The following is a 16,157-nucleotide window of genomic DNA, read 5'->3' as shown; positions in this document are numbered from 1 at the left end:
TAATTAGAAATAATAACAAAATGCGGATACAACATATTTACATGTATACAGAAGAATCTAATACTCCGAATCTAAAACCACCAAACAACATTAAAGAATCTTTGTATGAAACCAATGTATGTCCAAACGCAGGATTTGGATTATTTAGCAGATTGATTCGGCGTATTCCCTCCGTTCCATCCATGATCTGCATCCCAACATACCACAAACAATAAATGTTAGAAGTATTTCACTAACACAGTTCCTCAACCTTTCGTGGCATATATAAGATATACTGAACACTGAGTTCGCTGTACCATCAAAAACTAAAATAGTGGTAACATGGAGTATTTTGTACATAAATTTGCTTCTATTGGAGGATTGTTGTGAGTGTGACCACCATTAGCTGATTCAAGGGGCATAACAACAAAAATTAAAATTTGTATATAATATAGTTAGAGATGCTCAAAGTCATATGTGATCTAGTCTATATATACAAACTTGGTTTTTCGTTGGTTTGCCCGTTCAAGGAGTTGCAAAGACTGATTGAGCTTTTATTTTGGGGGCAAATCCCTATGAGTTATTATGTATTTCATTTAAGAACAAAAAAACAAAATGTATACATTAAACCTTTAGTTCCCTGCTTTCAGATGAAGCATGACATGAATTGATCATGGAAAAAGTGGATAATATTTGTGAATCATTATCACGGGATACTATGTTGTATACTACACTGAACCCAGATGACAATGCAACTGCATCGAACACAACGGTGAGAGTGTCTACAAAAAGTTTCAAAATTTTAACATGAGGTAAATAAACTTGAAACAATTTCAACATACCTGATAAAGAAAATACAAAGTTTGACTCGAATGAGTTACATACAGCAGCAAGTAAAGATGCATTGGTATTGCTGGGTATTCCATCATATATATACATTCGTTCAATCTGTAATTATTAACTCCTTAAAAACAGTTCAATCTACACAGTCAGAATATAACCCACCTCACACTTTATTTTCAAATTGTTGAAAATAAGTTTTACAATATCTGTTGTAGAATGAGCTTGTATTATAAACCAGCAATACTTTTTTTCATTAGAATTGAATAATGTACCGAATGCACCAGATCCATGAATATCTCGAACAAAGTGACGACCTTGACATTTCTTGTAACATACACCATGGTTTCTATAACAATTAAACAAAAAATTCAAATTAAATTTGGAAAAATGGCTATATAGTAGGGTGGGGGAAGATGGGACACTTTGTCAGACGAGACTCTTTTTTAATTTTCTTTTTACAAACCCCCATTTAATGATGATCAGGAAAATAAGGTTACAGAATTATTCGACAGTATTATCACGACCTTATAAAACGCCCGTCAAAGCTGATTACTGTTTTTAAATATTAAAAAAAATATGTAAAATAGAAACAGTATACTTTGAACAGGTAAAAAATGCGAAATAGTAAGGTGCTATTTTTTAATGCTCGCTAAATCATAGTAAAGCCAATGATTTTTTTAGTTTGCGTGTGCGAACGATTAAACTAGTTTCATAGCTTCATAAAACAACCTTGAATATTTCGTACAGTTTGATTTTGTCTCATAAAACTCATTTTAGTTTTGTAAAAAAAAACACTGAGATATAAACATGAAGAAAATAGGCAGGGGTCAATATGACTTTAATTTGAAATAAAAACAACAAACAAATATCAGTTTAACAGTATATATATGAAGTTTACATGGCAAAGAAGCTAGCACAGCCTGTTAAACTCGGTAGGTTAACTACAAGTTGTAGAATACTGCTAATGTAAATATATTTCAATTTAGAGTCCCATCTTCCCCCAGATTGCAGTTTTGTATGTTTTCATTGCCAAACTTTGAAAGATTTGCTTTTAATTTAGTAATTCATACCTCAGGGGGTTTTCAACTATAAGATAATGATATAATAAAAAGATAATATTTTGAAAATATATTCGAAATTTGGTCATTTGCACTTGGTATTAATTTTATAAGAAGGGGCTTGTGGCAAAAACAGAGTAGTAATACCAAATTTGTAGCAAAAATAAAAACTTTATCAATAGTTATAGTCAATTTTCTGTTAATACAAGTTCATATACATTTGTAGGATACAATATTTATCCATTGATGTTCGAACATTACCCATTGTCATTCAAACAATACCAATTGTTATGCAATAATATAATGTATAGGTAACATGTTAAAACTATAGCAGTAGGGCAAGAAAAAATATGTTTCGACTTAATTTTCAAAGCGTACAGTATTATTTTGTGTTATTTACGTATATTCCTATTTATAAATACACTTAATAATCAAAATAAACAATGATTTCAAACTGTCCCATTTTATCCTGTGTGTTTTCGAATTAAAATTTCACTTGTTGTGCGGATAGTTAAATAACTCCTTGTGTGTTTTATTATATTTTATTAAATTGGTGTCAATTAATAAAGGAATGATAGTACTAATTCGTGGTATTAACCAAAAATCGTCATCTATTTTGATTTTGGAAATGTTTGGTAATATGTGCTTAAGTGTCCTACCTTCCCCCATTGTACTATATATTTAATTTCAGCCACAATTTTATTGAGTGACAAATTACTGATTGTGGTAACCCAAAAAAGTGGGCCAAGTCAGCTGGAAAAAGCTGCTATTTTTTACGATAAGAAAACTTTGCAGCTTCAGCTTGAAGACAATCTGTTAATTTTAACATTTTTAGGAATTTCATAAAGTAATGATAGCATTTTTTGCTTGATGTAAAAGTTTCTAATAATTTTTATTAACACATCATGGTAGATCCATACAATAACTTACGTTGAGTTTCCATAGTAACCAGCTGCACACATCTCACAATGATCCCCCGCTGTATTACCAGTACAGAAACATGCCCCAGATTGTGAATTACAAATATTATATTGAAGATCCCCATGTCCATTGCAATCACATAAGTTGCAACCAGCATGTGAAGTTGGATCTCCATAACTACCAACAATACATTGTTCACAATGAACACCTTGTGTGTTATGTTGACATGCATCACAAATAGCTGGAATGCAATTATTAAAGTGCAAGTTGTAAGAATGAATGTAGCTTGTTTATCCTTGCCGGCTTGGCAACGACATTTGCTATAACTAGGAATGTGCTAAGATCCAAACTATTCGAGTTCATTGTATCTACTAAATATTCAATGACGTTTAGATTCGGCCTATTCCTTGTTATAATATAATATATGTTTTTTTCATGAAACCCGTTCAGGTTTACAAGTTTACAAATGTGTAAGTTAGTGTGACAGCTGACAATTTCAGCAACTGATTAGTGACCACTGGGCTAAACCAATTGTGCTGTGCCCAAGGATACATATGCCTACAATACTAGACCGCTAGCCATTCTATAACAGCACCGTAAAACATATCATTCAAGAAACAAACCTGCAAGGTATACAACTTTTTTAAATAAACAGAAAAAATATCTTAACTAATTTTTAACAACTAAATAAACTAGTTCTGGTCTGCTGTTAATAAGTTACAACATAATATTTATCAATTTATTTTTTAAGTTATTTTAACAAAGATTGTATTAATTAGAAACAATCAATGAGATTTACCTCTGAAACCTCAGTGGTTAAAATAAGCTAAGATTAAACATAACAAATTAAAACAATGCTGTTAAATCAGGAACTCTCACCAATATCTGTGTTGCATGTGCTGTGGAAGTTACACAAACATTGTTCATCACATCCAGTAAGATTATTTCCCATGCTTAACCATCCCAAATCACACACACATGCATAATCTGGTTCATTGCTAATATTGAAAAAACAAATACAAGAAATTAAATGAGGGAATAAATAAAGTTTAAAGATTACAAAGTGTCTTATTATAAACCACATATACTTAATACATGCTTAAGAATCTGGACCACGCCCATAGAAGTTGGTATCAGGTAATAATACATACTACAATTAATACTATCTTTGTTATTTTTTTGAAAAACTCATTTTGGCCCAAATACTGAACAGTAGAAAGATTTTCAGCTATTTGTGCGAAATATTAAGATGATAAAAACAATACTTGAAGCAGAGAAGCATAAATTTATGACAGAAAGTTTTTCACAAGATACTTTGCACCTATATGGGTTGACTTTACCACTGCAGTTGCCAATATTAAGATTCAACTAATTTATTGAATCCTAACATAGATGTTTACTTGTTACATTAAAATCATCAACTCTAATGTTACTTACCTACATACACCATGTACACATTCAATATCACATGTTCTCACACATGAATTCCCATCTCCTGTGTATCCACGGTTACATTGACATGTGTAAGAATGCATATTGTTTAAACATAAAGCGTTGATATCACATGAATGGATACCTGGGTCAAATTAATTGTGACTTGAACAGTTATGCCTTGTTCTATATTAAATATGTTACTTATTATAAGTTAAATATGGTCCTTAACACAGTTTAAATGGCTTGTCATAAGCTATTTAAAGTTCAAATCACCAACTAGATTAATGATTACCATCACACACATAACCAACAACGAACAACCCTAGTGATTTAGTCTTAATTAAAAGTATATGCCTATTCAGTTCTAAAATCAAGAATACCAAGTATTTTAAATTGATATGCGTATTTTTGGGGAGCAATATTGAGCGTGACGAAACAAAGAATTAAGAAGCTCTGCAAAGATTTAGAAAAATCAAGAAATGTAATAAACCAGGTCGAACACAAGCCAAACAGAAAAAACATATTCATTCACACAGAACAAAGCTATTTATTTGGAGAGGTAGAATTAACAAATGATAAGTTATTAATAGCCATACTCACGCATTTCACATTCATCCACATCAGGACATGTTGCATAGTCCCAGTCAAACAAGTCGTTGCTATATGGATTATTGATTGGACATTCGGAATGGGGGAGATGAAAATGTCCAAATAAACACCTTGAACCCTGGAACAATTGAGGAACAATTAATATTTATGTACAATAAAAAAATGTTATTTTAACAAAAAACATAAAAAAGACAAATTAACAACAACAAAAAACAAACTTGAAAGAAATGCTTCTGGAAAGAAATCAGATAAAACAATATTTTAAAATGTTTTCGTATTTACAATAAGACGATTTTCTTGCGAACTGCACCATCCACATAAATAATCTTCATTACATTCTCCACATGTTGTGTGACCACTGCAACTATAATTAAAGAAAATCTATCATGTAATTAGATCTGACAATAGTAGTCCTTGTCTAATAATCAATATATACCGGATTAGAGACTTTGTATCTTTGCAACATAGATGTACAACACTTAAAATGAAATGGAAATTGCCCCAACCCAGTGGTCACTAATGGGTTGGCGAAACTGTCAGTCACATAGTTGTATATATTGGAACTTGTAAGGGATATTAGGTGTAGTTGTAAGAAAGGGGCATAGGTGTGTCATAATGACATTCAATAAACAACTTATAGTAAAGATAAAACCTACTTTTTACACTGCATTGGATTTTCAAACCACTCTGTACAAGAAGCAAATAAGTTTAATGGTAGATGAAGTTTGAAGGAGTAACAAGTTTGTGAACTTCCACACCAAGTACATAGTTCACCACCACTTTCCCTTCCATTCAAACATTCCTGACAAGTTTTCCTTCCAAAGCATGATGTAGGACATTCTTTAATTAACTCAGTTTCTGGAAGTATACACCAAATCAGTTAGAAGTTAAAATGAAACTTTTATGCATTATTTAAGGGGTTAGGAGAGGGGGAATTTTTAACTAGCACCAACTTTTCGGTTGTTCAAAGGATGCAGTATGTTTATAATTAATAACGCAATCTACATTTGTCTGTTAAATGTTAATTAATTTATTATCCCGTAAAACTTGTTGCCAGGTGTAAACCCACACTGTTACTATCTTATTCTGCAAAAAAACGGCATTATTGTTTAATAAATAATAAACAACAAAATTTATGTTTGTTCAATAAAACTTGATCGCTCAATCTGACCCTAAATCACTAGACTAAGGGGTATTGAGGGTTGGCAGCCTTTAGTCAGACTTGGCTTTTTCTGACGCGGAAAATGAAAGTAACAGATTGACAAGTCGGATTCAAATCCGCTTTAAACCATCATGTAAACCAGGCTTGTTTAACCAGGTAACTGGTAAATAAGCACACTATGGTATGACATGAATAAACAGATAACAAGCCACCATAGTAATAAATCCCACCTATTTATACAACTGAATGCTGACTAGACTACTATCTTAGCATAACAAAGCATTTATATATATATATGCAAAATTTACTGGGAGAAAAATGGTAAATAGCATCCAGAATGTGAAACTTGATTCAAAAAAGTCAATGAATAATTGCAGTCTCAAGCATTAAAATCCAAACATGCTACATGCATCTTTTAAAAAAATCAAAACATAGCGCATCATCTTGTGTACAGTTACAGCATTCTGGGGACACAGCGCATAGCGATGATAATACACAATCATATATTAATTTAATAAAATATCAATGTTTCCTATTCTTAAGCATAGGTTTTTTTATTCAGCATAAACATGATATTTACCTTTTGTATAATGACACACTCCATGGTTGGACCACAAGCACCCATGATGTTGGTTGCATTCATTACACGATGTATAGTCGGCACATGCCTCACAAAAATGTGGGTCGGTAACCAAACCATGAACAAGGTCTATTTGAACAACTGATGGTTAAATCAAAATTATGCACACCAGATAATTATATTATTAAAACCATCACCTGTTAATATTATGTTATATTTTTCACATATTTTAGGTCTGTCTTCTACTATACCCATGTATAGAGCTAAAATTTTTCTGAGCATTATTATATCTTAATGAATCCCGAATCTTAACAGTTGTGGTAATAAATAACATATAGCAGTTTAAAAAATTAAATATTCTACTATGAAGCTTTACATTACTTACTATTGCCATATTTTAACTCACTTTTTTAAACAACTTACCAGTGCACCAATTTTTACAAGAAACTTAAAGGGAGATACCAACAAAAAGTAAACAATTGTATATAGATGGCTCAAATATTTCAAAAAAACAAAAAACTTTCAACATAAATTGTGTGTCAAAACTGCAAATCAAACCACTTAGGGAAAATAATTTGTCGTGCAACAAACCATTGGATTCGGCATAAGAAAAAGTATTTTAATTGTTGATTGGTATGTCCTTTTAATAACTTATTTTGTAAAAAACAGAATTACCAGAATTTGATACATCTGATCTCATCGCACAGGTGTTAGATTGAATGAACCATACACAACTATAATCAGCAAGACATGATAAACAACCTAAATAGGAATTGCAAGGATTTGAGCGAGTGTCTGTGTTGTATGGTTCAAGAAATCTTGATTGGATAATGGAAAAGTTTAAATGTGGATTGGAGTTGCTTCTGTAAGAAAAATGTTTCCTGATTATTTATTACAAAAATAATTATGGAAAGTAACAATTAAAAAAAACTGTACCCACATTTCATCTGTTATATAGACAGAGTGTAAAAGCAAATGTATTGTTTTAAATTTTTTAAATAATACAACAACAGCTAAATATACTACATTAGTAATTGAGTAAAAATATAATTAAACATTTAAAAAAAATGGAAAAGAAACAATAATGTTAATATTGTTAATGTTTACCTTGCTGTCCACGCAACACTAACTTCAGGTTGAATATTGGAGTGACTTTCACCGGTATGTGTGAATATTAACTTGTAATAGTATCTGTAATAAATGGTCAAACTAAGTTTCACTGCAGTCATTTTTTGTATATGTGTCTTCAGACAAGACACTTAAAGAACATTGCTCTAACCTAGTAGTGACTTGGGTTATTCAAATGGCCATACTAAGAAATAAATCAGTCACCAAAAGCTGTAACTCGCAAGCAAGCACTTTTGCTGTAGTGCCATTGGAGGACAAAAGCAACATTTAACTTGCCTACATGGCTCCCAAAAGATAAATAGCATCTTATTTAGTTTGTGCAGAATTCTTCTGTTAGCGTAATGCTACTAAACAATTAGTTATAAAACAGTTGAAATTCAAGATGTACATCCTTGCTTAAAAAACAAGGCTAAATGGCAATGTGAACGCATTCAATTAGGGCTAAAAAATGGAAAAGACTATTTAGTTAAGTTAAGCCGTGTAAAAATATCTGTAAAGATCTGCACATCTTCATTCAAGTTAGAACTCAACAAATGCCAGTCAAAATTTTATATTTTCATAAAACTAACCTCGCAGTTGAAGAAAGTCTTCTGTGAATATTATGAGAGGTGGAGCGCACAAAATTATTATTTTGTCTTGTTTGTACAATTAAATTGCTATTTGTGTCGTTGTCATCTCTGCTTAGATAAAATTTTGCAGATCCTGTAATAATGAATGGTTGAAATATAGGAAATTTTAAAAAATGAACACTTTATTAAAACTCTGTTTATTTTACCTCTTCGGGAAGTCAGTCTAAATCTGAGGATATGGTTTGGGAACAGTTGTTTATTCAATGGATGGAGATACCCTTGCACGGCAACGGTATAATTATGTGTAGGTATGCCGTGGTGGACAACAGTTAAAGATAGAGGTCCTTGTACAAAAGCAACCTATGTAATGTTGTGTATGAGAGATTTATGTTTCTGTTCTTATTCTGTTAACTTACTGCTATGCTCTATGCACCTAACAGGTAGTAGGTGCATGATTGATTATGTTAATGCATTTGTTTTTACTTGAATAAGGTTGCTTTATGTTGTACATAATGCAACACATTTAGTTTTTCTATCTTCACAAAAAGATGGCCCGGTCGTATACCATGACTAAATGTTCTTGCCGATTTTGCAAACGCTATCTTTTGGACTTGCTGCGTTTCCATAACCATTTTGTGTACGCAGAGACTAGAACTTTGAGGCCTATCACTATGGTTTTAGATTAGATATGAGCGAATTCAGTCCTAGCATTTCGGTCCACCTGTGACATCATAAGCTTTGGACTGTCGTTTAATGCATGTACAGTAACTCACAACCCACAAGAAATTCAAAATGATCTTTTTTAACTTCTAAATGTAAACAAAAAGTAATGACTGCAAGGGAACGACTTTAACAAACCTTATAAGGAGAAGTTATATCATCACGAAAGTACTGGCTGATAAAACCCTCAGCTAATTTCATGTCTACACATTGTAGCTTGGAAGTAATTATATTATTAGTGGGATTTCCTCGCCAAGATCGTTCCAATGTTTCATCACCAGGCAAATCTAAAGTAATAAATTAAGGTAAATGTTAGTAAACTCCATTATGTAGGTTGAAAAACATATGAAGAAGCATACCAAAAAAAAACAATTGTTTTTATATGGATAGAGAATAGAGATGTTCAAATGTGATCTAAAAGTACCATCAAAGTTTTAAAAAACAGTTTTGAAAAACGTGCCTAAAGATATGCAAGTGTAAAAAATAAATCGACTGTACTCAAAACTTAAATTAAAAAAAGCATTTTTATCAAAGAGTTTTTTCTATCTTCCTGCAATGTTGCGTGAACGATTTTTGTTTACTTTTGCATGTTTTCTTTCGGCTTTTTTACAAATTTTCATTTTTTGTTGGTATGCTCCTTTAAGTTGGTCAAAAAGTGATGGTGTTGATTGACTAGACGAGTATTAAGCAGGTTGGGATGGTAAAAGCATATATACATACTATTGGTAGTTGTGTTTGCAGAAGAGCACTTTCTATCATGAACATTCCATATACAGCGACCTGCCACCCATTCACCTTCCAAAAAATCAAACCTAAAGAAAATATTTTTGAAAGGAACAAAAAAACTATTAAACGAAAGAGTATATATAGTAGGGTGGAGGAAGAAAGGCAAAACCGCCTTTTTGTTTAAATCTCTCTTCACGGGTACCGATTTGATGATAGATAAAAATAAATGTTACAGTATTATTCAACAGTGTTTTCATAGCCCAACAAGTGTTGAATGGATAAATAACTGCTTGTGTGTTTTATTATATTTCCTTTATGAGCTGTAAAATAATAAAAGTATGATTGTACTAATTCATGGCATCACTTGAAAACCTGGGCAATATGTTTTTATGGGTCCGTCATTCCCCACCCTACTTTTATTCTATCTTTCAATTATTTCAATTAGAGGCACGCAGATTATTCTATCTTTCAATTATTAGTAAATTAAATAAAATTCATGGCGATCGCCGTATACCAACATTGTGCATCCATCAGGATGACCAATATGTTTAGAATAAAAACTTTGAACCAATGTATTGGATGTATCGGGCATTACAAATTGTTTGTGAATAAGGTTATTCGGGATAAAACATGTTCGAATATTTTTAAGTTATTTGCGATAAAACATTTTAATTTAACACGCGAAAACACATGATTATGCCGCACATGAATTTGGGTATTCCCGGAAAAATTACGTCACCGGAAACTAAAAGCTGCCAGGTTTAAGGTTACGGAAGCTTTTACGAGCTGCTGTCTTTTGATCTAAATTTCGTGGGTTGCTACTATAAACAAATATTTGTCATACATAATACACAAATTGAGATATAAATTACTTTAACTTCAAAATGAACATTAGCTTTCTTTAAATATTAGGACTTGTTTAAGGTGACCTATTTTACTAAGTAATACAATTAATTCAGTTGGCCATTCTTACAATTTTTTTACACACCTGCGCACTGTTGAACATGAAAAACAAACTTTAAGATGTTGACACATCCCACCACATGTAGAAGGTGTTAATTGATGATCATTGCAAGAGTTTGATCCATTTTCTTTGTTGGTACAAAACGAATGATGACTTACTAAACCATCTTCACACCACACACATCTTACATCAGATGAGCAAATATCTCTTACTGTGTAACTTTGGCAGATTTCAAAGTATGGTATAGTGTTCATTGCATACTTAGGTACTTTGTAAGCTAACAGGCTATTTGAGACAGTTCCATCATACCCACCATGATACAACACAACATTTTGATTGAACATGGCAGAAACATGACCATACCTTCCACCATGATGAGAGTTTGAACTTTTCCAAGAAGCACACCTTAAGTGGTAGAAATAAGTATTGTCGCTATAACATGACTCGTCAGATTCATGCATATGTACACTGCCTCCATGTATAATCATGTAATCACCAGCAATATTAGCAGAGTGAAACGCCATGGGTGGTGGTGAATCATTCATTTCAAATTCATACCAGTATTTCTTCAATATATTGAAAAACAACAACCTATTTGATCTATTGGCAATAGATTTAGATGCAAGAAAACCACCAAATACAATCAAAGTATGTGTGACATTGTCGTACACCATTGAATGACCAGCCAGTCGACGTTTGGTTTCTTTAGTACCAGAAGAGTCCGACAATGTGCTCCACTTCTTTTTTCTTACATCAAACATATGTAAGTCGCTCGAAAACGTTGAATCATCCTTCTTACCAACAAGGCCACCAAATACATACAAGTATTGCACATTAGAATGTTCAACCACACAAGCTGCATGTTGGGAAAGTTTCCTAGTAACAGAAATGTTGTTGGAAGGAATAACTAAATGCCATGAGTTGGAAGTAATGTTAAACATCCACATGTCATTACTGTATGACCCATTTTCAAATTGACCTCCAAATATGAGTAGTTGATCCAAATATTCGGTTCTGATGTAGTTCATCTGATAAATGGGTAAAATAATCACAACATACAGTAAAAAAATTTAAATAACAAACCGTATGAAAGGCACGAGGTGCTGGACCAATCATATTAGTTCTTAATGAAGTCCAGAAATTTTCCCTGAAGTTATATCGATACAATCCATTCTTCATTGCATTTAAATCATAACCTCCAAATATATACAAGAACGAATGAACAAATTCTGCCGCATGAAATGATAAACTTGGAGCAGCATCTCCAAAGAAAGTAAAGTTGTTAACCGCTGTCCAACTATTATTCTGACTTGATGAAGGAGTATAGAGATTGCAACCTTTACCAATATAACCAGCATTGCAAATACAATGCTTGGATCTGGAATATACAAATAAAATATTCAACAGTAATAATGTCAGTTTCAGGTAAATATTTTTTTATGATGTAATTTAGCTAAATGCTAGTTGACGTCTGACGATATAATTTCAGGTATTTGTAATTTTTTATTGTTTATGTTCTCCATGGGTGAGGTCCTTGTCAAAGACCTGGGATTTAGACCAGATTTGGCCCATTAGACCAACAACCGGAAAGCCCATTTAAGTCCTTTGAGCAACCAGTGCCGCAACACCACATCGCAGTCAGAGGCATATTTTTCCCATATTTTATATCCAAGTGTGCTAACGAATTAACACACTTTTTACCTTTGTGTATGATTTTTTAATATGGTTTATAATTTGGACAACCCATTAGTGACCGCTGGACCACTTATTACCACTCATGGTGAAGTGATATTTATATAAGAAACATATTTATATAAACTGAAATAGACTCGCCCACTTAAAATTTCTCTCAGATCGTTTGCAGTGAAAAGTTAAGTAATACTAATATTGTGTTGCTTAAGGCACTGCTTTATGCATTAAAGCCAACGTTCTGGAGTCGTAATGACTTGCCGACGTGGCACCTATAATTATTGTCTTTATTTTATCACGAATATGCTGAATCAATATGCTATTAGGTAAACACGAATATTACCATTCAAACATTTTGAACTCAAATATAGTTAGACTGTTGAAAACAGCTTGCATTAAAATAAATGAGACAAACTAAAGGATATTTTGGATCAAAGAAAAAGTTCCATTTTTTGAATATATATATATATTCTGCTGGACCTAATGTTGCCAGCAATTTTTGGCCAGTCACTACTATACTGCATTTTGCATGTCTATGAAATATATATATATGTTAAATAACCTTTCAAAGTCACAAATGCCGTGAGGTGCATTGCAGTTGTTTGGACAGCCACGTTGGTTGCACGAAGTTCCAATCCAACCAGCATTGCAGCTACATCTATTTCATACAATATGGATATTTAAATTTAATGAAACCTAAATAAGATTTAGTATTAAAATACATTGTATATATCTGATTTTATTACTAATTTTTATAACCCTGTTGATGATGTCATCAATTTTATGAGGACGTCATCAAATAAAAAAATATAAATTGGAAGATAATTTCTTGGTGCGCCAATTTTTTTGGATGGGCAATCTCTATATATTGTTATCAAGTTCAAGTTATAACAAATGTATAAATTCCAATTTTAGGTGCATATAAAAAATCAGTTTTTGTTTTATTCATTGGCTTTCAAACTTTTTCTTTACAGCATATTTAAAACAAATTGCTGGACTTACAACGCACCAGCCACCAGAAGTATAGAAATTTATTATTAAAATAAATTTATTATAAAACTAATAATACAACAAAAAGGAAACATTATGTAAAGTATAGGCTAGTATTTATTTCTTCTGCAATAGCCTATAGGAAAAGTTAGGAAAGTTTATAACATAGAACATTGATTACAATAGTAAGACAACAGCTACCTCATTTGAATACAACGCCCATTGTTACTGCAATTATTTAAACATGAATAAATATTGAATTTGGCACGAAATCCATTCTTGACATAGTTGCTGTCACTGTTAAAACATTTATGAAATTGGTAGTTGAAAAATCAAATATATAATATATTAATATATATATATATTTAGGTATATATCGCATTTTGTAATAGATAAACCATCTTTACCGATAAACAAACGGTTACCACTGTATAAAATAAAAACAGCGAACGCCACCTTCCACCAACGTTCATGCAATAGGGTCAACAAATCAAGCGGACGAAAAAATTATTAATTAGCCCACAACTTATGCATTATTCAGTCAAAATTTTTCTGAGAAACATCACCTTTTCATCAGTTTTTCCAGAAAAGCAAAATAACTTAAACACATTTTTACCGGCACTGTTCTTCTACCTTTTATTACTGCTATCAGTATTGTTGCTATGTGCAAGAAAATGACTTTAAACTACATTTAATGCCATGGTATATGACACCTGTATTATAATACCTGTCTCAAGCAAAAAAAATATATATTTATATATATAACTACTTATTAGATATATTTATATATAAATACTTAGATTTATTAAAAGGCTATTAAAAATGTAACTAGAAATGGCTTACCTGAAAAAATACAACAACATACTACCAGAGTGTGCATGGAGAATATGTAAAGGGGCTCTAGTTGAATCCCCACTTATTTTTGCTATAACTTTCGAAGTATATGTGTTCCCGTCATGTACAGTTATAAAATCATAACTGCATTCAGTGTCTTGAGATAAGAATGTTAAAGCAATGTATGGGTAAAGCTGAACATCTGGACTCTCAATCAACCATTCACACCTGAAACAAGTAAAATAATGCGATGATTTACTTTTGTATTATATCATATAGAGTACCAGAGGATAATTTGGTCATATGGAGAAATATGGGTATAGTTGCATAAAAGTTAAATTTTTAATGTTAAAAGCAACGAAGTATTTTTTTACACATTTTTCAGGTTAATTTGCAATATGAATGTCAGTATTATGAATGTCAGCTTTACACAAAAACATTATACAGTAAAAGCGAGACCTAAAAACATTTTGCAACAAATTTTTGTATTGGTTACCAGTCACAGCTAAAGTATTACCAATACAAAAAGCCTAATCAACATAGTTCTATTTTATCAGTTTAGTTTACCACACATTTGCCACAAGTTAAAATAATGTCTTATGTGCAGCAAAAGTTATAAAATGGTAAACTAAACTTTTCCATTTCAAAACATAAGCAGTGATTTTGAAGGATTTAGTTGCATAATGAAATCCAGCTAAACTGTTGTAATTAGAATTGATAATATATATATGTATATATGAATGAATGAATAAATGAATGTAACTTACTTTATCCTCGCGTGGCACACGGGTTTAACACCTCGTGCCAGCTTACGAGTTACCATGTATGTTACTTTGTAAGTGATTATTTTTTGGGGATTTTTTCATTTTTTTATGTATGGCTGATAATTTGGACAACCCATTAGTGACCACTGGGTTGGAGCAATTGTCGTTAAGTGTCTTGCCCAAGGGCACATACGCCCACAATGGTAGCAGCGACGAGCCTTGAACCCATTACCTAATGGTTACAGGCAGGCGCGCTAACCATTACGCCACGGCGCCGGACAATATAGAAATCAATTTAACTAAAAATAAGAATTATTGAAGTTTTATTCTTACACATTAAAATATATATAGTACTGCCAAACTTAAATACAGTATGGTACCATGCAGTTGTGCTAGAGATATTCAGTTATTATGCAGCAACAAAATAATATTACAAGTATCAAAGTACGCACCTTTGGTTGGGTAGATAATTACCGTTTCCATCAGAAAGGTAACCAATTGTGGAATTGGAATACACTTTTCGGCCTGTGTGACATTGCGAAGAACACGAATGAAGCATCCAGGTTATGTTGAAGAACACCAAAAACACTCTCGTAATGGCATTGTCAGAAGCAGTGATCATATTTTTGTCGCAAATCGTCAAGACTTCCTCAACGTAAACATGACTCTACACATTTTATCAATACCAGCGGAACAAACGCCGTGTCAAGTTGAGTGATACGTAATCTGGCTTCAACAATTACCAAACAGCTTCGCAGTCAGACCACTAACTTTGAGTCAGACGTCCGATCGGTCGCAACATTTAGCCTTCGGCAGCCATCTATCTCATTTCTTCTGTTTTTCTATCGCTTACTGCGAGCAGACTTGTGTCGTCACTTTGCAATGCATACCAAGGAAGAGAATTGCTTTCTACGGGCAAACGACATACGTGCAGTTCTTATAGTGGCCAAAGCTATAGAAAAGTATCTTGACTAAAATCAAGTAGGCTGGGGTATGTTGGGACACGGGGCAAGTCCACGAGTACGGAAAACGACAGTCGTTATAACACAGTTGTTCTGTTTTATACACTTCGTACCAGCTAACGAAATACTATGTACTATGTAACTTTGTGGGTGATTACTTTTTTAGACCTGGAATAGTAGATTTTGAATGATCAATAAATCCTCGTCCAGCGCCGTAGTTAGCAC

At 32.4% G+C, this 16,157-nt stretch overlaps 1 protein-coding gene across 6 annotated transcripts in view; it reads right to left on the bottom strand.

Annotated features, from left to right (window-relative positions):
- LOC149738289 (multiple epidermal growth factor-like domains protein 8) overlaps positions 1 to 16,157 on the bottom strand; it is a 27,884-nt gene extending 11,727 nt beyond the window's left edge. The window contains exons 1-23 of one of the 6 annotated variants that reach the window (XM_089874912.1): positions 15,423 to 16,157; positions 14,216 to 14,434; positions 13,574 to 13,669; positions 12,945 to 13,040; positions 11,777 to 12,071; positions 10,718 to 11,721; positions 9,724 to 9,815; positions 9,142 to 9,290; positions 8,490 to 8,643; positions 8,284 to 8,416; positions 7,694 to 7,777; positions 7,262 to 7,449; positions 6,587 to 6,715; positions 5,501 to 5,702; positions 5,127 to 5,208; positions 4,836 to 4,962; positions 4,239 to 4,377; positions 3,681 to 3,799; positions 2,811 to 3,042; positions 985 to 1,168; positions 822 to 927; positions 610 to 761; positions 42 to 187 (exon numbers count right to left, since the gene is read on the bottom strand). In XM_089874912.1, coding sequence (XP_089731038.1) covers positions 42 to 187; positions 610 to 761; positions 822 to 927; positions 985 to 1,168; positions 2,811 to 3,042; positions 3,681 to 3,799; positions 4,239 to 4,377; positions 4,836 to 4,962; positions 5,127 to 5,208; positions 5,501 to 5,702; positions 6,587 to 6,715; positions 7,262 to 7,449; positions 7,694 to 7,777; positions 8,284 to 8,416; positions 8,490 to 8,643; positions 9,142 to 9,290; positions 9,724 to 9,815; positions 10,718 to 11,721; positions 11,777 to 12,071; positions 12,945 to 13,040; positions 13,574 to 13,669; positions 14,216 to 14,434; positions 15,423 to 15,592 — 4,298 coding nt within the window. In that variant the 5' untranslated portion in view covers positions 15,593 to 16,157. Of the gene's footprint in view, positions 1 to 41; positions 188 to 609; positions 762 to 821; positions 928 to 984; positions 1,169 to 2,810; positions 3,043 to 3,680; positions 3,800 to 4,238; positions 4,378 to 4,835; positions 4,963 to 5,126; positions 5,209 to 5,500; positions 5,703 to 6,586; positions 6,716 to 7,261; positions 7,450 to 7,693; positions 7,778 to 8,283; positions 8,417 to 8,489; positions 8,644 to 9,141; positions 9,291 to 9,723; positions 9,816 to 10,717; positions 11,722 to 11,776; positions 12,072 to 12,944; positions 13,041 to 13,573; positions 13,670 to 14,215; positions 14,435 to 15,422 lie in introns of those variants that run through there. The other 5 variants (XM_089874910.1, XM_089874911.1, XM_089874914.1 and 2 more) reach the window with 5 other exon arrangements.

Source organism: Ciona robusta, chromosome 3 (assembly GCF_009617815.1).
Source record: "Ciona robusta chromosome 3, ASM961781v2".
In the NCBI taxonomy this organism is placed as follows: domain Eukaryota; kingdom Metazoa; phylum Chordata; class Ascidiacea; order Phlebobranchia; family Cionidae; genus Ciona; species Ciona robusta.
This window is presented reverse-complemented; position numbering and strand designations above follow the sequence as displayed.